This window comes from Mobula hypostoma, chromosome 10 (genome assembly GCF_963921235.1).
Source record: "Mobula hypostoma chromosome 10, sMobHyp1.1, whole genome shotgun sequence".
In the NCBI taxonomy this organism is placed as follows: Eukaryota; Metazoa; Chordata; class Chondrichthyes; order Myliobatiformes; family Myliobatidae; genus Mobula; species Mobula hypostoma.
The window spans coordinates 105,608,100-105,627,844 of NC_086106.1; the positions used below are offsets into that span (position 1 = coordinate 105,608,100).

Consider the following 19,745-nt stretch of genomic DNA (forward strand, 5'->3'; position numbering starts at 1 on the left):
AAATTTCTAGGCTGAACTTTTTTGTCTGAGACAGTCAGCCAATTTCAGTCATGGGGGTAGTAGGACCAAAACATGAGGCCTCCCTCCACACAAATCACAGCATGTTTCTGTTCCAAATTACTATCTGGAGATGCCTGCTCAAGTGTACCTGTGTGGTCATTGAAGAGACGACAGGATCAGGTTGAGCTGTGCTGTCTCCCTCACATTCACTGCCCAAGCTTGCACGTGAAGAATGGCCACTGGGTGAGGTACCAGAGTGCTGCTTGTAATCACAAATGAACCCCAGAATGGGTTAGTAGGGTTAAAAAGGGGAGGGTGGGGGAGTGGAGGGGGAAGGGAGGGTGGGAAAATGAAAAAAAAAATCATTGATAATTTGTCAAAGAATATATGGAATGTAACTAAATGTTATGAAAACAATGTGATAACTGAAAACACAACATTCCAAATCCCAGAATTTCTCCACAATTTTAATACAAGATTTGATTTTATTCTTCGAACACAAGAACTCCTATCTTCAGGTCACTGCAATCAACAGTACATTATATTTTCCCCATCTCGGATCCCCAACAAAATACAGCTTCTTTTTAGTGGAGTTTTAATGATTATTCATTATTTGAGGGTGCTGCCATTCATAAGTATGTATAGCATGCACTAACTTTTTGAGTACTCTACAGCTGTGGAGATGAATTATTACAGTTAAGGCTCCTGTCCCTTCTCACCTAATGAACAGAATCCCAAATATTAAAATCAAAATATGATCATAATCAATAACCGAGCAGACAGAAGAGGACCAGAAACCCCCTCCCCCGTCTGCAATCACAACTGTAATGCATTTCCAAGAAATCTATTTTTTTTTTAATCTTTTTTTTCAAATAAAAATACAAACAAGCAGATGAAGGGAAGGAACTCTGATTATATATGCACAGAATTACCCTCCATTTGATTGAAAACAATCTTTTTGGACACAAGTAATACTGAAGATTTTCAGTGCAATGCCACCTCCCCCTTCCTGGGGTCGTGCATCTGTGCAAGCAACTCGCAATAAAAGCAGTTAATGCTTTACAAACTGAAATACAAACAAAATATGCTTAAATACACAATTCTGATGAAGAGTCAAATCTGAAACTTTACCTATTTTTCTCTTTCAGATGTTGAATGGCCTGTACGTTTCCAGCATTTTTTTGTTTTTATTTCAGATATTCAGCATTCACACTGCTTTTTACCAATGCTTTGCTGATTAACTCCTTAATAAATAAAAGTTATATAAAGTAAATGGTTAATAATGGATTTGAAGGTAGGATAAGCACAAAGATAAATCAAATGCTCCATGGAACAGTGCGATTCTTGCAATGCTGGGATTGTGGAGGGCAGCTGTCTAGTTTTGAGCGAGTAATACAAATACAAGATAAAAACTGTGGAGTTTTGATTACTGGAGACCACTTATTTTGCAGAACTTTCCTTCTTATGATTACACTGGTGGCAAGGAATCCATCACAGGACAGATTGTGCACGGTCTGTTGAGAAAGTGAGCTTGATAAGCTACAGCGTTTTGTAAGTTCAAGCTTACATTTGTGTATCCATTACGTTTAAGCAGCAGTACGCAAATTCAGAAACAAAATCTCATATTCTGCAGAATAACACAAAAAAGTTTAAGACTTAATTGATTTAAAATTATAATACTGCTGCTTCCTGACTTATGATCATATGTGCAACATGCCTGAATTGTACAGAGTGCAACCAATTTCCACGGGAACCTTTCTATTACTGGAACCAACTACCTTGTTTCAAAAAGCTATGAATGGAATATGGATGCACATACCTCGGACATTCAGAGTTCAATCCCTCAACTGTTCAGCTAGTACCCGGGGCATGGGAGGAAGCATACTGAATGTGGAGTTAAAATGGCAAAAAAAAAACATTTCAATCCACTCCTATGGTAGGTGGAAGATCATTCAAAACAAAAAAAAACTTTACTTACTTCAAATTTCGTGGGAGAGGGAGTCGGAGAGGGAGTTGGAGACGTCGCATTCTTAGACTCCTGCGCCTCATCTGCAAACAAAAGACACAGATTGTTTGAAACAAACTGAGCCGATGTTTGTGACTGTGCACATTCGAATTTGCGCACAATTCTGGGTGTGCATGTTTACAAAACCTCAGTAAGTTGTTAACTTGCAAAAAAAAATCACCCACATAACGTGGAAGTCACTTGAGGTCACCACTGCACATCTCTGTAATTGCACTCGTCTGTGCTAGTCGTGCAACATGTGCACGGCATAATACAAGCCAGAGGTTCTGGGACAAAACACAATTAGTGAAATTATTTTTTTCCATTTTAGGGAATTTCATACATGTTTAATGCATTTGTTTGCATGACTAAATGAAACAAAAAACATTTTTGAAATGTTGGCAACTGAATGAATGGGCTCAAGAGGGCTTTGTGGAGCACATTCTGACATCCGGGATTTGGGCTTGGATTACGGCTTGGCCAATGGGTCATATCTCTGCACTACTCGAAATGTAAAATGAATCCAGAGGGGTTCAAATAAGTACCTAACCAGGCATGAGCCCACTGCACAAAACTACAATCCACACCAAGTTAACTCCAACTGAGATTTAAATGAGGCAAAGTAAAATGTGACTAAATCTGGATCTAGGAAAACTGCACTCACTCAATGCGGATGTTACACGTAAAAGAAACTTCATCTAGTCAACAATAAAACTCAACTTTACCACTTCCAGGCCGAAACACAATTCTACTGTTCACATAGAACAGAATCAAATTCAATGAAAACATTTAGTTATTATCTACTGATTTCAAATTTCTGCAAAATCAAGGCAGAAAGAGTTCATTGTTCTAAAGGGAGGACATTTCCGAGACACAGAAAATACAGTGAAGTCATTATTTGCTTTTAAAAAAAGCCAATTGAAATGCACTCAATGACCAAAGACACAAAGGTGTTTTTAAATCACTTCTTACTATGTTGAGTTATTTATCAGGCTAGAAGTCTGCAAACCTTTTGCAGAATCTAAAACTGAGACTCCTGAATGAGATATTAGTAACTTTGCTTTGCCATTGATAATTCACCAAGAATGGATATAATTACTGAGGCAGAAAAATAAATTTTTGTACTTTCCTCATATTTTATCTTTACAGAAGGACATATGCAGACATTAATGGGTTCCTTTGAGTCAGTTTCAGATGAAAAATATCCTATTAAAGCACTGTTAATTGTTGTAAACCAAACTTAGATCATCTTGCCAATAGACCAGGACCTGAAATTGATCAAACCCGCATGGCAGCTGCTGTACAATAGCAAACTAACATGGGAGGAAACTAGAGATGGGCATCAACCACAGTTCATGGCATTTCACCAATGGAAAAAAAAACTCCATTCTGTCAACCAGGAGAGATTATAGAGGTTCTTCGTCAGACTTGGCCAGCTTCAAAAATATTATCCCCCTTTTGTCCCAGGATGATTGCAAAACAAGATCCTCACCAGGAAATCCACCACAAACCCAATCGCATTGTACAATAAAGCCATGGCAGTCTATGTCATCAAACCACCTGAACCACAGCAATATTAGGCTGCCTCCACAAAGTTCTCCATTTAAGTAGAGTTAACCCACAGGAGGATCAGGAAACCATGCAATTTTCATAGCCTGAACTCCAAGGTCTTACCAACCTTAGTCAATGTGTTTCAGCACACAATCAAGGCACAATATCTTGGAGCAGAATGTTTTAAAAATAAGGCACAATGAGAAAATTTTAGCTTTAGAACCTTAAATGCAACATTAAGCCAATTGGTTCTTTCATTAATGAAATGTAAATCAAATGATGTGCAGTCCAATCATCCTTCACATTTCCAAATACCCCACGTTATAGAAAAAAATTACTTGAAATACCACATTCCTCACCTTCTAAATTATTGACACTCCTAGGAACAAAACACCTGACAAAAATATTTGCAGAACAGGACATGCATCCATACCATAAGACTTTAAGTCACAAGAGTAGAATTAGGTCACTCACCCCCATTGAGTCTGCTGCCTTCACTCCATAACCTTTGATGCCCTGACTAACTAAGAACCTATCAACCACCGCTAAATACATTCAATGACTTGGCTTCCAAAGCTGTCTGTGGGAATGGATTCCACAGAACCACCACCGTCTGGCTAAAGAAATTCCTTTTCATCTCTGTTCTAAATAGATGCCCCTCTATTCTGAGGCTGTGCCCTCTGGTCGTAGACCCACCTACGAGCAGGGTTCCCAACCTTGGATTCACACACCCCTTGGTTATTGGTGGGGCCCCATGGCATAAAAAAGGCTGGGAAACCTGCACTATAGGAAACATCCCCTCCATATCCATTCTACCTAGGCCTTTCAGTATTCAAAAAGTTTCAATGAGATTCCCTGACTCTAGCAAGTACAGGCCCAGAGCCATCAAACATTCCTCGTTCCCGGAATCGTTCTTGTGACCCTTTCCAAAGACAGCACATCTTTTCTTGGATAAAGGGCCCAAAACTGCTCACAATACTCCTGGTGCAGTCTACCCAATGCCTTACAAAGCCTCAGCATCACATCCTTGCTCTTATATTCTAATTCTCTCTAAATGAATGCTAACATTGCATTTGTCTTCCTCATCACCGATTCAATCTTTAGGAAATCTTGCATGAGGATCTCAAATCCCTCTGCACCTCTGATTCTTAAATTTTTGCCCTGTTTATTAAATAGCCTATGCCTTTATTTCTTCTACCAAAGTGTCTGACCATACATTTCCCGATGCTGTATTCCATCTGCCCATTTTCCCCAATATGTCTAAATCCTTCTGCAGAAACCCTGCTTCCTCAATACTGCCTGCCCCTTCACCTATATTTGTATTGTCTGCAAATATGGCCACGAAACCATCAAATCTATCATCCAAATCACTGACATACATCATGAAAAGAAACACAACTAGTTAACAGTACCCAACCAAAATAGGCCCTGTCTATTTCAACTCTTTGCCTTTTGCCAGTCAGCCAATCTTCTATCCACACTGATACCTTTCCTGTTCTATCATGGGCTCTTATCTTCATGTGCGGCACCTTGTCCAAGGTCTTCAGAAAACCCAAGTAAACACCATCCACTGACTCTCTCCTTTGTCTATCCCACCGATTACTTCCTCAAAGAATTTCAACTGATTTGTCAGGCAAGATTTCCCCTCAAGGAAACCATGCTGACTTTTGTCCAAGCACCCTGAAACCTCATCTTTAATAATAGTCTCCAACATCTTCACAACCACTGAAGTCAGGGTAACTGGCCTATAACTTTCCTTTCTTCTGCCTCCTTCCCTTCTTAAAGAGTGGAGTGACATTTGAATTTTCCAGTCCTCCAGAACCATTCCAGAACCTACCGATTCTTGGAAGATCATTGCTAATGCCTCCACTTACCTGCTTCACCACCCCCCCTCTCCTTACCCATAACTTTATCCATCTATCTATTATCAGGATTTCCGTCATGAACAACATTGGACAAACATTACCTTGCATTGCTTTATTTCAAAACAGACTGGAGCAGGTTGGCGTGTGCTACGAAGAGCATTTCTTTGAGAGATTTCTAGGGCTTTCCTGAACAACAGAAGTGAATTACAATACCATACAAACCACATAATTAAGTATGTGTGTGGCCAGCAGTTTTGTGATGCCAGTGCGTACGGTTGATTTTATTTGCTTCCACATGCAAGCTAGATATTTTACTGCATTAGTATCCCAGAGCCGCTGCTAATCATATCACAGCAACTGGGGAATTTAAATACATTTGAATTATTTTAAAGAGCTCTGGAGCAAAGAAAATAGTATCCGTAACAGTAACTAAACAATCCACTTGACAGATGTAGAATCTACCTTAAGCAATACAGTCCTTCAACAAGATTGAGGTGTCAGCTGCAGTTTATCATTTTATTGACTACTTTGAATTGCGATACTGTTGTAGAAGCATACAACAGCAGTTATCCAAATGCAGTGCTCTGACACAACACCAGCACAAATCCCAGGTCTCAATAAAGGGGCAAAAATAACATGACTTAAATCAAACAACTATCACATTCATTCCCCCCTTTTAAAATATCTTACACCTCAATTCAGTGCAACTGGATTTGAAGAATACATGGTGAATTTGGGAGTATTGCCACTTCACTCCTTTAATGTATAATCAATAATACACCAGCAAGGAAGGAAATTACAAAATTACTCTTAAGCCAATATACTTCAGTTAGAAAGCACATTATTCCTCGATACTCAAAATTCATTAATAGACCAATTCCATGAGTATATAAACTGCAGTGGTAAATAAGAGCAATAAATGATGGCCTTTGCCAGTAATGTGTGCAAGCTATGGATAAATAAAACACCTAACAGTATTTCATCTTAGGAGTTTTACAGATTAATGCTTTCACAACTTTATACAACTCTGAATGACTAAATTTCAAGATGGAAACTGGTTATTTTTCACAAGTGACTGGGCATTATATAAAATTTCAGATGCCCAATGCAACATTTCACTCTAATCTCAGTTAATTATGCCGAAGCCAAAGCAAAGCCCTAATATGGCAGTTGTTATAATTCACATTATATTGATCCAAATTCCAGGAGCAAATAGTCCAGCAATCCATATAATGCTGTGTATTTAATGAACCACAGAACAGAAATACATAAATGCTAAATTATAAATTAAATAGCATGGTTTATCAGGATGCTCTGGGCCTTTCATTGTAGGTTTTCAGGAGACGGTTCATGTAACTGTCTTTTCACTAAAGCTACTTTTGCAAACAAATAAAATTTAAATGGTTAAATGGAGCATTTTTGACATTTTAGGCCAAAAATTATTCTTGATCTTATTGAATAACGTAGCAGACTTGAGAGGCCAAATGGCCTATTCCTATTTAGAAGAACTTACTACTTTTTACAACCCTGAACCAGCAAGGAAAATTACAGACAGAATTTCCACTGTCGTACAGTAACAACCATGAATTCATACTCCTTGCAAAAAGGGTTGGGGCAAAAATATGTTATGGTACTGGTGGTGGTGTTTTAAGACAAAAGGGAAAGAGCTGAAAAGTAAAACAATTCTGTACAGCAGGCAGCACAAAGCGAAAATCATACTAGAAAGGTTTATCTGTGATGACCAAGTGGTAGTGAAGCAATAATCAAAACCTGCCTCACCAATAATCTAAACGAACTTACCAATTCTCAAACGTTAATCACCATTACAAGAAGCAATTTTTTTTAACTCAGCAAGTCCCTTGAAATACATTCTTTAAAATTTTACTAATCTAATAAAATTGTTGCCTTATTAAACAGTTGAAACAATTAAAGAAATTGGAACACCAACCATACACACAAGATCTAAATTCTTGATTACGAACTACTTAAATTTTTTTTTTAAAAACCTGTTCAACTATGAAACTTTGAAATCATCATGGAAGAATAATCAAAGTTGGGTTGGGGCAGCTATCTTAGAGGACCTAGCTGGCTTCAAATATATATTTTTAGTAACTCCATATAAAAAAGTTTATACATTGCATTTCATGATGTCCTAAGACAAACTGAAATTGCAAAACTCGCCGAAAGAGTGTGCAAACAGCACTGCAAAACCCTCTGGTGAGCTTGGGTCACTGATAACATTGTCACCAAAGCCAGAAGAATTCATGCTTCACAATATAAGTATATAATCAAGGATGATGCTTCAGTCAATAAATGCTGCATTCCGCATTTTAGATGAACACTGACTTGCCACAACAAAGATCCTTTGACACCATATGACAGGTAAGCAAATTCTATCATGAAGTGTATAATTAACCACAACCAGCTTTTGTTAAACACATTCATGGACTTGTTAGTTACCAAAAGAAAAACAGCTATTCCATGAAAGATCCTCTTTAAAAATAGGTTTTTTACGAAATGCCAAGATGAGTGCTGGGGAAGGATTCACTTTATATAATTATCAGCATTCATGCCTGAATTTCAAATCAAGTTGTCAACCATCAATCTACCACTAATGCAAAGCAAACCAAAGGTCTGTTGCATGGTCAAAGAAATAGGAATAAGTGTCATCACTGAACCACTCTAGTATCTCTCAGCACTCAAAATAAAATTTTTAGTTACCTCCCCCACATCCTGCAAAACCAAACAATGCGCACATAAATTCCTAACTAAAAGAAGACAGGGAAGCAATTCTTAATAAGCAATGATAAAACAAACCATTTTTACTCAAATGGATATGCAGTGGATATTTCTGAAGAGGCAGGTGTAGAACTGAAATGAGCAAGTAGTGGCCAAGCTAACCATTCCTCAGAACAAGAGTGCAGGAGGGATAAAGATGTGTGGGGAATGTAATTAAGATAGCAATAAACTGAGAGATTTTGATCAAAATAATAAAAGCAAAGCTGCAGCAATTCATGAGATGATGAACACACAATTACTGGCTGCAATCCTGATAGTGCTTATCTCTTCCAAGTGAATGTACACTGTCAGGTTTATCATTACGTTACTCAGTTCAGGTTTGACTTTCATCTCGCACTCAGTAGTGAAAATGCTGAGAGACAATGCGCATATCACTAATGGGCCTCTATGGACAGTGTAAATGAATTACCTACAGTGACAAGTGTACAGAGATGCACAGATACAGTGAAGATCAGGTCTCCCAGCAAAGAATGGTCAAGCCGTCGCACCTCAATGGTTGCCGCGAAATGACTAATAGATCAACAGCTATTAAATCTGCGGTTAGCAAAGCACCGCTTGGTACTGCAGTGCAACTTGCTCTACTACTTTATCACGTCCACTGCCTACAACATGCGGCTTTCTCTCCCCACTTACTGTTGAGCAGACTTTCAGGTCCCTTCTGCGTCGCTAGATTGGGCTGGTTTTGCTGACTGTAGAAGCGCAAGAGGCACTGCTGGTTGCAGAAGTGTTTAATTTCCCCGCGCCAGTGTACCGTTTCCAGAAGCTTGCCCTGACGTTTGCAGGCATGGCATCTGGCTACCTGAAGGACACAGTGAACAATTAGGAAGCAGTCACCTTCCGCACCCAAACAAACATGTTGCACAAGGCAGGTCACAGCTGTTAACATGAAGCATGGAACGAGAAAGGGGCCGTTCAGTCCATCAAGCCTGTTCCTTCCAAAGACCGTGTACAACCTGCCCTCTCAAGGACTCTACCACGTACGTTCAGTGACTGGAGGGAAAGTTCTGCAAAATTTCTTCGCCCCCTCAAGAATAACAATGTCTCCACAAAATCTATCCACAATCAGTCAAACCTGGCCAGTTGTTCTTCGCAGTTGACAATTCCATGGTCCCAGGAGCATAGGAACCAGTGTTCCATGAAGCATTTGATGATCTGTGTCTGCACCTATCTCTAAAACCATAAATCGTATTTCTAGCCAGATACTTATCCAGCCATTTTTTTTTTAAATGGAGTTAATCGACATCATTAACTGCTTTTGCTAGGAGTTTGTTCCACAGATCCATTACTCTGTGAGGAAGGGGAGAAAGGTAAAATTTGTTTCCAAAGCTGAATGACAATACGGCAAAATTAAATGTCCTAAATACAACAATATCATCTGTAAGAAAACGTCCGTGCTTCTGCTTAAGAGTGGCTACATAATCCACGTTCACAATATGCCTGTGGAGAAACAGTGAAAGAAACATTTTTTTAAAAAACTGCCAAGATAACTAATGTTGGGATATGTAATATTAAAGAACAGATTTCATTTGAACGGAGTACAATGATCATTTTTTCTACTTTAATTCTTATATAAAATATATACAGACACTAATCATAGACCATGATGGCACAAAGGGAAATCATCAAAATCATTACTTTAATTTTCTGATTTTTCTGCCCCAGTCCATAAATTCCCAGAACCAACACTCAGGGTAAGTGCATCTTTACTAACCACTAGCCTCTTCAGCAACCAAGAAGGAACTTACCTTGTCAATTATGGAAATACTTTTATAACTCAGCGGCCCATCAGCCCGACATTTTTAAGCCCATTTTCCATAAGATAGTTTCCTGATATTTCACCATATTTGCCAGTAATTCATCTCCCTTTTTAATATCTATTCACTTCTATTCTCAGAAATGCTCTACATTCAAACCTTTTTGCAAGCACTGATCTATTTGCCGTTGTTTTCTAGTCTTAACTTCCCATTCCTGTTCTAAATTATTGATTATCCAATCAACATTGCTTATTTTATCACAGCCATCTAAATGAGCATAATTATACATTTTTCCTTCACCTCTCCTCAAAATTGAAGTCTTTTTTTCTTAACCTAAATGCCCCTCAAATACCAAAAACAAAATAATTTTCTCCTTCTGTTTAAAGGGTCTGTATACACTCTTCTTGAATTTTTTTGCTCCCTACATCTCCCCCATGAAAAATTAGTACTTCACCTTTCTTTGCATTAGATCATATTGGACAAATATCCACCTAATCCATAAATCTTTATCAATCCTTTATCAATCAGACACTCTAATTTTATATTATCTAATCACCCTAAATATTGTAATTCCAATGTTTGCAGATTTCAAATGTTGGATGTAATTAATATTTGCACATACAATCTGGAGACTGGTCTGACCACAGAGACGAAAGAAAACATCAGTGACAGTTCTATTTCCACATCCTTTAACTTATTTTCCACACTGAAATTTGCTTTAACATCAAGAGGCCTCAATACATCTAGAACACACAAAACGCTGGAGGAACTCGGGTCAGGAAACATCTATGGAAAAGAATAAACAGTCGACGTTTCGGGCTGAGACCCTTCTTCAGGACATCTAGTTCATTTCAATACCGAGCTCTTTGGAATTTAGATCAGAACTGCTGTTTCCTGAGACTCCCTCAGCAGTCTAGGATGCAATTCAACTGCACCATACCGAACAATAATCAACCTATTGGGAGATGGGAGGATGAAATCTTGCATGCTAGCCATGCAAAACTTTAACACTTTGGTCTAAAGGAAAAAACATATACAACTACCATAACTTTACAATTCACCTAAATAATAGGGTGCGAAAAATAGTTGTTTAGACAGATGAAAGCACTTTTCATTACAAAAAAAAAATCAGTTAACAAAAGATTAACTTAGTGTAGACATCCTAATTTCAACCACATTGTATTTTTTTTTAATATTTAAAAAACTGAACATGCTTGGTTAACTATTCTGGCTTCAATCACTCTTCAAACTTCATACCTTATCAGTTCCAGCAGTAAGCAATGCCTTGCGTGGTATCAGCCACACAAAAGATGAAGGTACCATAGAAAACCTACAGAGTTTAAGGTAAGCATGTTGTTTTTTTTTCCTGGAGAAGTTACATGGTGTACTACATTTGAACATGGCAATACAAGGCTAGAAAGGGTGGAAATAAATTGTCATCCACTACAATCTCACATTGATACTCAAACACTGATTATATACCACTAATCTATAGGTATAAAATCTTCAAGATCCTTTGCCCAAGAAAGGAAGAGAAAAAAAAGAATGTGAGGGTGAATGCAAGAGCCAGAAAACTAATGATATGCAACTTCCTACTGACCTTGAAGTACCACAGTAGGTATTTGCTTTTGCATTCCTCCCCACAGAAATCCCATGTATTTCCATCCAGCTCTTTGGTCACTCCCCTCTGACAGGTCTGGGAACAGTAAGCACACGTGATGCAGCACAAGCCCAGGTTTTTGGTAAAGTCCTGCTTATAAAGAAGCACACAACCTGCAGACAATGCACACGAAGAAAGAAAATTAAAGCATGTCAAGAAGGCTGCAGCAAACCTACCAATACCTAGAAGAACCAAGCACCCAGTTTTTGCAAAGATACAGCCCTTCCCCAAAATTAACCTGTTACTTCCCAACTATATCCTCTTGAAGTGTGCATCACCTTTGCAGAGCCTAGAAAGCCCGCTCCCGAAGGCACCACAAAGCTGAAAATTAGAATGCAAATAAGAAGAACATACAGCACTTGCAAAGCAAAAGGTGAACCCAGGCAATGGTTGAATTACAATAGTTGCCCAAAGAGATGCCACCTGTACCATAATGGAACACTTAGCTCTAGAACATAATGTGTGCTTTCATACTAATAATATCAAAGTACTCTGCAGACAAGACAACATGGCAGTTAGGATGGGAACTATATCCATTGGTACAAGCAAAAACTAATTTACCCAGCTGGTAGAAGCAAATCCAATTGCCTAACTAAAAGGCAGCTACTATATTCTATGAGCTTTTCAATCAAAATTTTGCTACAACCATTAAAATTTGCACACCTTTGTATGAATAATGGGTGCCTTCTATAATTTAATACATGCCCTGTCACATCTTATGGTATTCAATACTACCTATTTGCATCATGATGATGGCATTTTCTAACAAATGGTCATACTTTGTTTCCCAAAACCCAAACATTGCTCGAGTGCATTGGACTATTTCAAATACCACAGCATTGCAAGTGGAGGATTTCATTATGACACTGAAATTACTGACCACACATTTTTATTAAACCACTAGTATGTATCTGATTTTTCACACCAAGTTGAGCAAAAAGATTTATAGCTAATTTAAATAGCCCATTGCAGTTCACCTTGAAATTGTATAACTCTTTAACTTAAACGTATTATTAGTTTTAAAAGCTACATATTTGAACCAACTTCAGATTGTTAGTTTTGTTGTATTTAAGTGCAAGTGAAGGTCATTCAAAAACTAATGAAGCCTCATGTACAAAAGTGTCATATAAACTTTATACTTTATTTGTGCTGATCTCTTCCAGCAATAGCAATACAAAAATTGCTTTCTCTGGGAGAGGCAGACTGTTAAAATTGATAGAAGCACAGCTGATCTTTTGTATCCAAAATAAGTTCACAGAGAAACACAGCAAAAAAAAAAGCCATGTTGGCTAACTTACAAATTACTCTCATCCACGAGTGGAGAAACATCAACTTCCTTTTTCCAAGACTATTCAATATTAATTCACAAACAGAAACCAGAACTTCCTATCAACTCAAACTTCCCACACCCATCAATGCAATGTGTTGAGATAGCAGAAGAGGATTCCACCATGAACAAACTGTAAACTTATCCATCAAAACCTGAATGAACTTTAGAGCTGAGGGGATAAAAATCAGCCAGGGATCAATGCCTTCAAAAAAATAAAGGAATAAAAGAAAATAAAGGATTTTTTTTTTTTTTTTTTTTTTTTAAAGCTGACGAAGGACAGGTTTGTTTTGAAGCCAGAAAAATATGGCTTAATGGGAGACCGGTTGCAAACATCAGAGAGCTTTGGGGAAAGAAAACAAAACTCTTTAAAAAAAGTTATCCCAGGTGCAACACCATACTTAGTTAAAAAGAATTCATTTGCCATTCTAGTTTAGTATAGTTAACTGGTATAGATTGTCACATGTACAGAGATACACTCAAAAATATTATTCTGCATTGCATCCATACAAATAAGCACTGTGAAAATTAGGGGAGACTTGGTTTGCTGTACAATTTGGGCAAATGAGTTCAGAAAGCTAGAAGTAATGCACTTGAAAAACTGGTGAAATAATAGATATTAAGGTAACAAAAGAGATGGATGGGTTTTCTGCTGGGTCACTTTAGGCAGGAATGGACGTGCAAAATCTTACTGTAGGCAAATATATATGCTCTGAATCACAGCACTGGGCAGTATATGATGCCACTGTCTTAGGAAAAACAGACCTAACATTAGTGTGGAGGACCTGGCCAGTGAAGCAGAGGAAATGGGTAAGGGCAGCATGATTACTCATATTAAATGCTTTAGTGAATGCCCAAAAGGGAAAAATAATGAATAGTAATTATAAAGAGAGTAAAAGGTGACATTAGACAGAAAAATTTTCAGGCAGGGTATAACTCTGAAATTTAAAGGCCTTGGGCAGCAAAAAGGTTGCCGGCTCATTGCTAGTTGTGAGTAGTGTGTTTTGGATTGAGGTAATGACAGTTATTTTTAAAGAGTTAGTGGCTGCAGAAAGGGAGCTTTCTTCAATTCATCTAGAATGGAGCCTTTGAAGGCGTCATTGACTATCTAGATCGGAGTGGAGGGATCATGGAAACTAAAGTAACTCTAACTGACAGGATCTGAGTTGAGAGCAAAATAGAGGGAAAATAGCGGGAAACTATAGACTAAAAATGGATCAGGGGTAGTGAGGTGGAGGTGAAGAGGAAGAGAACCTTGCAGTAAAGGCCACTGGAAAATTGCTTCCAAATTACAATGAGGTCATCATACTTAATATTGAATATATTAATTTAAGACAGCTATCAGACATTCACTAACATCTCCTTGTTCTGCAAGCATGTCTGAGCCAACAAGAAAATGAAATTCTCCACAACGAAACTTAGTATACAGTAATACCACATTATGGGGGATTACGTTCCAGGAAATCAATTCTGTGAAATATTTGTTAACGATGGCAATATTTAAAAGATACAAAATTATTTTAAAAAACAGAATAACATGCAACAAAGGAAGTTAAGCTCTAGAATGGGCTTCATCATAATGGTTTTCTTAATATATGGGACTTATTAATGTGTATTAGGGTATTCAAAGTTTTGAGCAATAATCACTCCAATTGACAGCAAAAGTAAGAGATATAGTGGGAATATAGACAGTCAAGAATAAAGAAGGGGATCCATAATGGATAATATTATAAATAACACCATCTTAGTTGTGGTTTTTGGAGGCTTCACCTCTTGTGTCACAACAGATCCAATAATCCTGCATCTGCAACAGATCTGCTTTGTTACTCTATGTTCATACCTTCACTACAGAAATTCTTCTCTACTCCTGAAAATTTAATCTTCTCATGCAGAATCTTCTCCTGTTTGCAATATTCACAGACCGAAACAACACCATGTAGTCTCTTGTAATCTTCACAGCATACTTTGCAACAAAACTGACGAACGCTTCCCTAGAAAGAAGTGCCCAAATATCAATGTTTTAAAAATCCTTCTCTATTAAGCAGCTGGCAACAAAAATGTTAAAAGCTAGTAAAATTAGACTTCTGAATGATTTTTCTATAGTAGCCAACAATCAAAGAGAACAAACGAACAGTGAAACGTAATTCCAAGAGTGGGAGCCAAATACAGAACCACAGAATTGCAAAAATGGCCTTTGCTATTTTCTATTAAATATTATAAAATTTGCATTAAAAGCTTTTTTAATACCTACAGAGCATTTTGGTTGTCAGTCTCATCATAGAAGCCCTTACATAATTCCCATTTCCTCAGCTTAACATTACCCTCTCCTCCACAAAATCCACTTTCACACTTTATAATCATCACCAGAATACTTCAACCAAACCTCAGCTTTCTGAATCAAAACACTTTCCACCACAACTGAAGTACTTGGCAAAATGAAACTTGGCTAATTGGAATGCCGCTACCAAACCATAAACAGATGATCGACTTATTAGTCTTTTTCTCCTACTCTACATGTTCATGCAGTGTGTAATCACTTCACAATGCCTTACCTGCCAGTCCAGTATTTCTGGTTTCCCACTGAAAATATTGTGACAATAGGTGCAACTAAGTTGGATGCTGCCTTCAGGACTTGATTGCTGCAAGAATAAAATTTCAAAATTAACTGAAAAATAGTGGATAGGTACTCTTAGGGATGGAATCCAAGATCCATGTGCAGCTGCTCAATTCAAGGGTTAAAACATATCTGAAATTCATCCCTCAAGGTCAATCACAACCATAAACAATTACTACAATATTTCTACCAGCTGCAATATAATCCCACATTGGTCAGCTATGCCTTTCCACCTGTTTCTGTGACTCCATGGTTTGTACATCCCTCTCCATCCCCAGACACTTTATCCTGGAACCTCTTCTTTGTCACCACCGTCCGAGGACCCAAACAACCCCTGCAGACGAGGAACAGATTCACATGCACCTCCACCTTCTTCAGTTGCACTTGGTGTTCTCAAGATGACCTTTTCTACACCAGCGAAACCAGGTGTAGTCTAGATGTCTACTTTGCAGAGTAACTGTGCTCTGTCAACAATGACTATCCTGAGCTACCAGTACTCTGCCCTCTATTCGTACACCAATCTATAGTTGCTCAGCCTCTTGTAGTGCCAAGGCAAATGCGATGTTAGCATTCATTTCAAAGAGGACTAGAATACGAAAGCAAGGGTGTAATCTTGAGGTTTTATAAAGCACTGGTGAGGCCTCACTTGAGTACTGTGAGTAGTTTTGGGCCTTTTATCTTAGAAGGGATGTGTTGATAATGGAGAGGGTTCAAAGGAGGTTCACAAAAATGAGTTCAGGATTGAAAGGCTCATCATATGAAGAGCGCATGATGGCTCTGGGCCTGGAATTCAGAAGAATGAGAGGTGACCTAATTGAAACCTACAGAATGTTGAAAGGCCTTGATAGAGTGGATGTGGAGAGTATGCTTCCTATGATCACCAAAGACTCGATGGGCCAAATGACCTTATTCCGATCCTATATCTCAAGATCTTATGGAACCTTTACTAAACAGCACTTCAATCTTTTTAATGCCTTACAATATACTGTATTTTCTCTAGGAGGAAGCTTGTGGAAATGGAAGAAGTTATAAAGTCTGTACAACTAGCTGCCTGCTCCTGCTGTCAGTTGAAATAAAGGGAACAATAAATTATTGCTATTAAGGTTTAACTAAGACTACTTACCCCACATCACTTGCAAAGCAAACATCAGTCTGATTAATAATTACACTATAATGAAACTAAAAAAAAAAATTATTTATAGAAAACTTACCTGAAAATTAGTCCAACAGTTGGGGCTGCAAAACTGATGCACAACTCGGTCGGTCATGTTATAATAAACCTGCTCTGGAAGATTCTTTTTACAAAATCTGCATTTTGTCTTGGGTCCTGTCAATAAAATGAAACATCCACTGTTCACATTTGCTCGCCATTAGACAGTAAAAAGAATTACTGCTCAGTTAATTCAAAAAGTGCAGGTTCAAATGTGAGAGCAAGTATAAATAGCTCATGGTTACTCATCATCCATTTACATGTACATTTAAGTAGAAAACACTGGACAGTATTAAAATATGAACAATTTACTGTGATTATCTCCATTCAACTGTCTTTGTAATCTCAGTGCTATACTTTTAAATGTAGATGAACAACTACCAGACATGCCCATGTATGTCTCAGCTAAGGAATATAAAAGCCACTTACTCTCAGCCAGACTGCCTCAACCAGCAGCACTCTTGTATAAACAAGCTTAGTGCCAACAGAGAAAGCACTAGAGGGTGATTAATACAATAACTTTCGTTCTGCCGCACCAAAAAAGCTTATGAAACACCACCTAATATTAGCTGTTAAGAGATGCTTCATACCAAACAGAAATGAGCCAGCTAAAGACAATTCAGCATTCTGAACAGAATGCATTTACCAGAATCACTGGTTTATGACAGCAAACAAAAAGCCTTCCTAATTTCACACCGATCCCTGCACTCAGCTAGTGGACATTAGCCCCACAAGCTGTTCATAAAGGCAAACTAGATTTCTGACACACATTTCTAAAACGGCGTAAAGGGCTGACTGGGTTTCTTGTTTATCAAGGATTCTGACTAATGTCATGAATACTAAACTATTCATGACATTATCTCTTGTATCACAATGGGCTACATCTATCCATCCTTTGTTTCAGTCAAACAAGCTTACGCCTTTTTCATATCCTACAATGCTCAATGCAACACAGTTAGAAAGCCATTTCACTTAATAGCAAATAGCAGAGCACAAGACAGAAATTTTAAACCATTCATACCTATTGTTCCAGATTGTTTCACTTTGTATGAGGTGATGCAACACAATGAACAGAAGAAGCCCATCTTCCCAGTGGTATCCACGTTTGCTATCATATCGAAGTTCTTACCCAAAGTCTTGCACCAAGCACATGGAAGTACTTTAGTGTTTTTCTGAGTAGTGGAGAGATAGAAACATATTATAAATAATTGAGCTTCAGAAATAATTACAAAATGAAATGAGACATTAATGTCTGTTTAATTGTTATACGACAGCACAGACATATGCCATTGAGGAACTGGGTGGCCATTTGGACTTCTTCCAACATCCCAGTGACATGCACGTTGATAGACTATTTAACCTCTGTACACTGTCCCGAATGCATAGGCAAGTGGTAGAATTTGCAGGGAATAAGAAAAGATTCAAATAGAATTCATGTACAATTGGCTGAATGTAGATGATTTGTTTTTAGCAGTCTCGCTGAGGATATTTCCATGTTGTATGACTCTATTTATGCTAGCACCACAAGAAGTTTAAATATAATTTCCTGGTATAACTGGAATGAACATTAAACATCCTACAACAGATAATAGGTACTCTAGGCGCAGCCCAGAAAACAACTGTTTAATTCTATAGATGTTTGCATAAGAAAGAGTGGGATAAAAGCAGACTTAACAATAACTTTCTAATGGTATTTTGGATACACACCCAAAGCAGAAATCCTGCAAGAGTGCAAATGAGCAGGGGAGTGGAACCAAGTGAAAGGCTCATTCAAGGAAGTAGTATACAATGAGTAAATTGTTTAAGTGCTGCATCATTCCAAGATCACCCATCTCATTAATTGAAGCAACAATTAAAAATACACACATATAAAAGACAAATGAAAACGATTTTTAGAAGAATTTATACACCTTATAGTCTCCAAACAATTGATACTAAAACGTACAATCATCACAGCGATATTTGATTCTGCGCTTCCCACTCCCTGGATTACAAATCGATAGTAAATATGAAAAATTTAAATCATAAATCATAAATAGAAAATAGAAAAATGGAGAGTAAAGGCAGTGCAAAAAAAAACCCCAGAGGCAGGTCCGGATATTTGGAGGGTACGGCCCAGATCCGGGTCAGGATCCGTTCAGCAGTCTTATCACAGTTGGAAAGAAGCTGTTCCCAAATCTGGCTAATACCTATTTTACAATAACTAATACCTATTTTAAGACCATAAGACATAGGAGCAGAATCAGACCATGGAGTCTCTCCACCATTCCATTACGGCTGATTTACTATCGCTTTACTCTTACTAAACAAGAACCCATCAATTTCTAGTTTAAATATACCCAGTTGTTTGGCCACCACAGCCCTCTAGCTAAAGAAATTCCTTCTCATCTGTGTTCCAAAGTGACGTCCTTGTATTCTGAGGCACTGCCCTCTGGTCCTAGACTCGCCTACGATTCGAAACATCTTCTCCATATCCACTCTATCGAGACCTTTGAATATTCAAAAGGTTTCATGAGATCCCCTCATCTTCTAAACTCCAGCGTGTTCAGGACCAGACCCATCAAACACTCCTCATACATTAATTAACCCTTTCACTCCCGATATCATTCTCATGAACCACCTCTGGACCCTGTCAACACCAGCACTTACTTTCTTTAATAACAGGCCCAAAACTACTCACAATATTCCAAGTGTGGACTGAATAACATTTTACCGAAAAGAATTGCATCATTTAGTACAGGATTCAAGATCTCTGACTGTACTTTTGCAACTACTCTTTAGTTCACCATTAAACAGCAATAAAGCTGGTGCAAACATCTATATTCATGAGGATGGGATAACAAACTAGACCACTGATAATCAATTTCAAAAGTGGAAATGGGTAACTTGTTTCCAGACTGCAGCCCGAACTAATCCATAGATAAAAGGGATACACAACTGAATAAACACCTTGCGCTTCC

The 19,745-nt window shown here is 38.0% G+C and overlaps 1 protein-coding gene across 1 annotated transcript in view; it reads right to left on the reverse strand.

Moving 5' to 3' along the window:
- The window catches only part of LOC134353092 (zinc finger MYM-type protein 3-like), a 108,763-nt gene that overhangs the window by 25,709 nt on the left and 63,309 nt on the right, over nucleotides 1–19,745 (reverse strand). The window contains exons 8-15 of the mRNA XM_063060985.1: nucleotides 17,807–17,957; nucleotides 16,787–16,902; nucleotides 15,514–15,600; nucleotides 14,802–14,952; nucleotides 11,575–11,747; nucleotides 8,854–9,019; nucleotides 1,979–2,049; nucleotides 149–262 (exon numbers count right to left, since the gene is read on the reverse strand). Coding sequence (XP_062917055.1) covers nucleotides 149–262; nucleotides 1,979–2,049; nucleotides 8,854–9,019; nucleotides 11,575–11,747; nucleotides 14,802–14,952; nucleotides 15,514–15,600; nucleotides 16,787–16,902; nucleotides 17,807–17,957 — 1,029 coding nt within the window. The remainder of the gene's footprint in view (nucleotides 1–148; nucleotides 263–1,978; nucleotides 2,050–8,853; nucleotides 9,020–11,574; nucleotides 11,748–14,801; nucleotides 14,953–15,513; nucleotides 15,601–16,786; nucleotides 16,903–17,806; nucleotides 17,958–19,745) is intronic.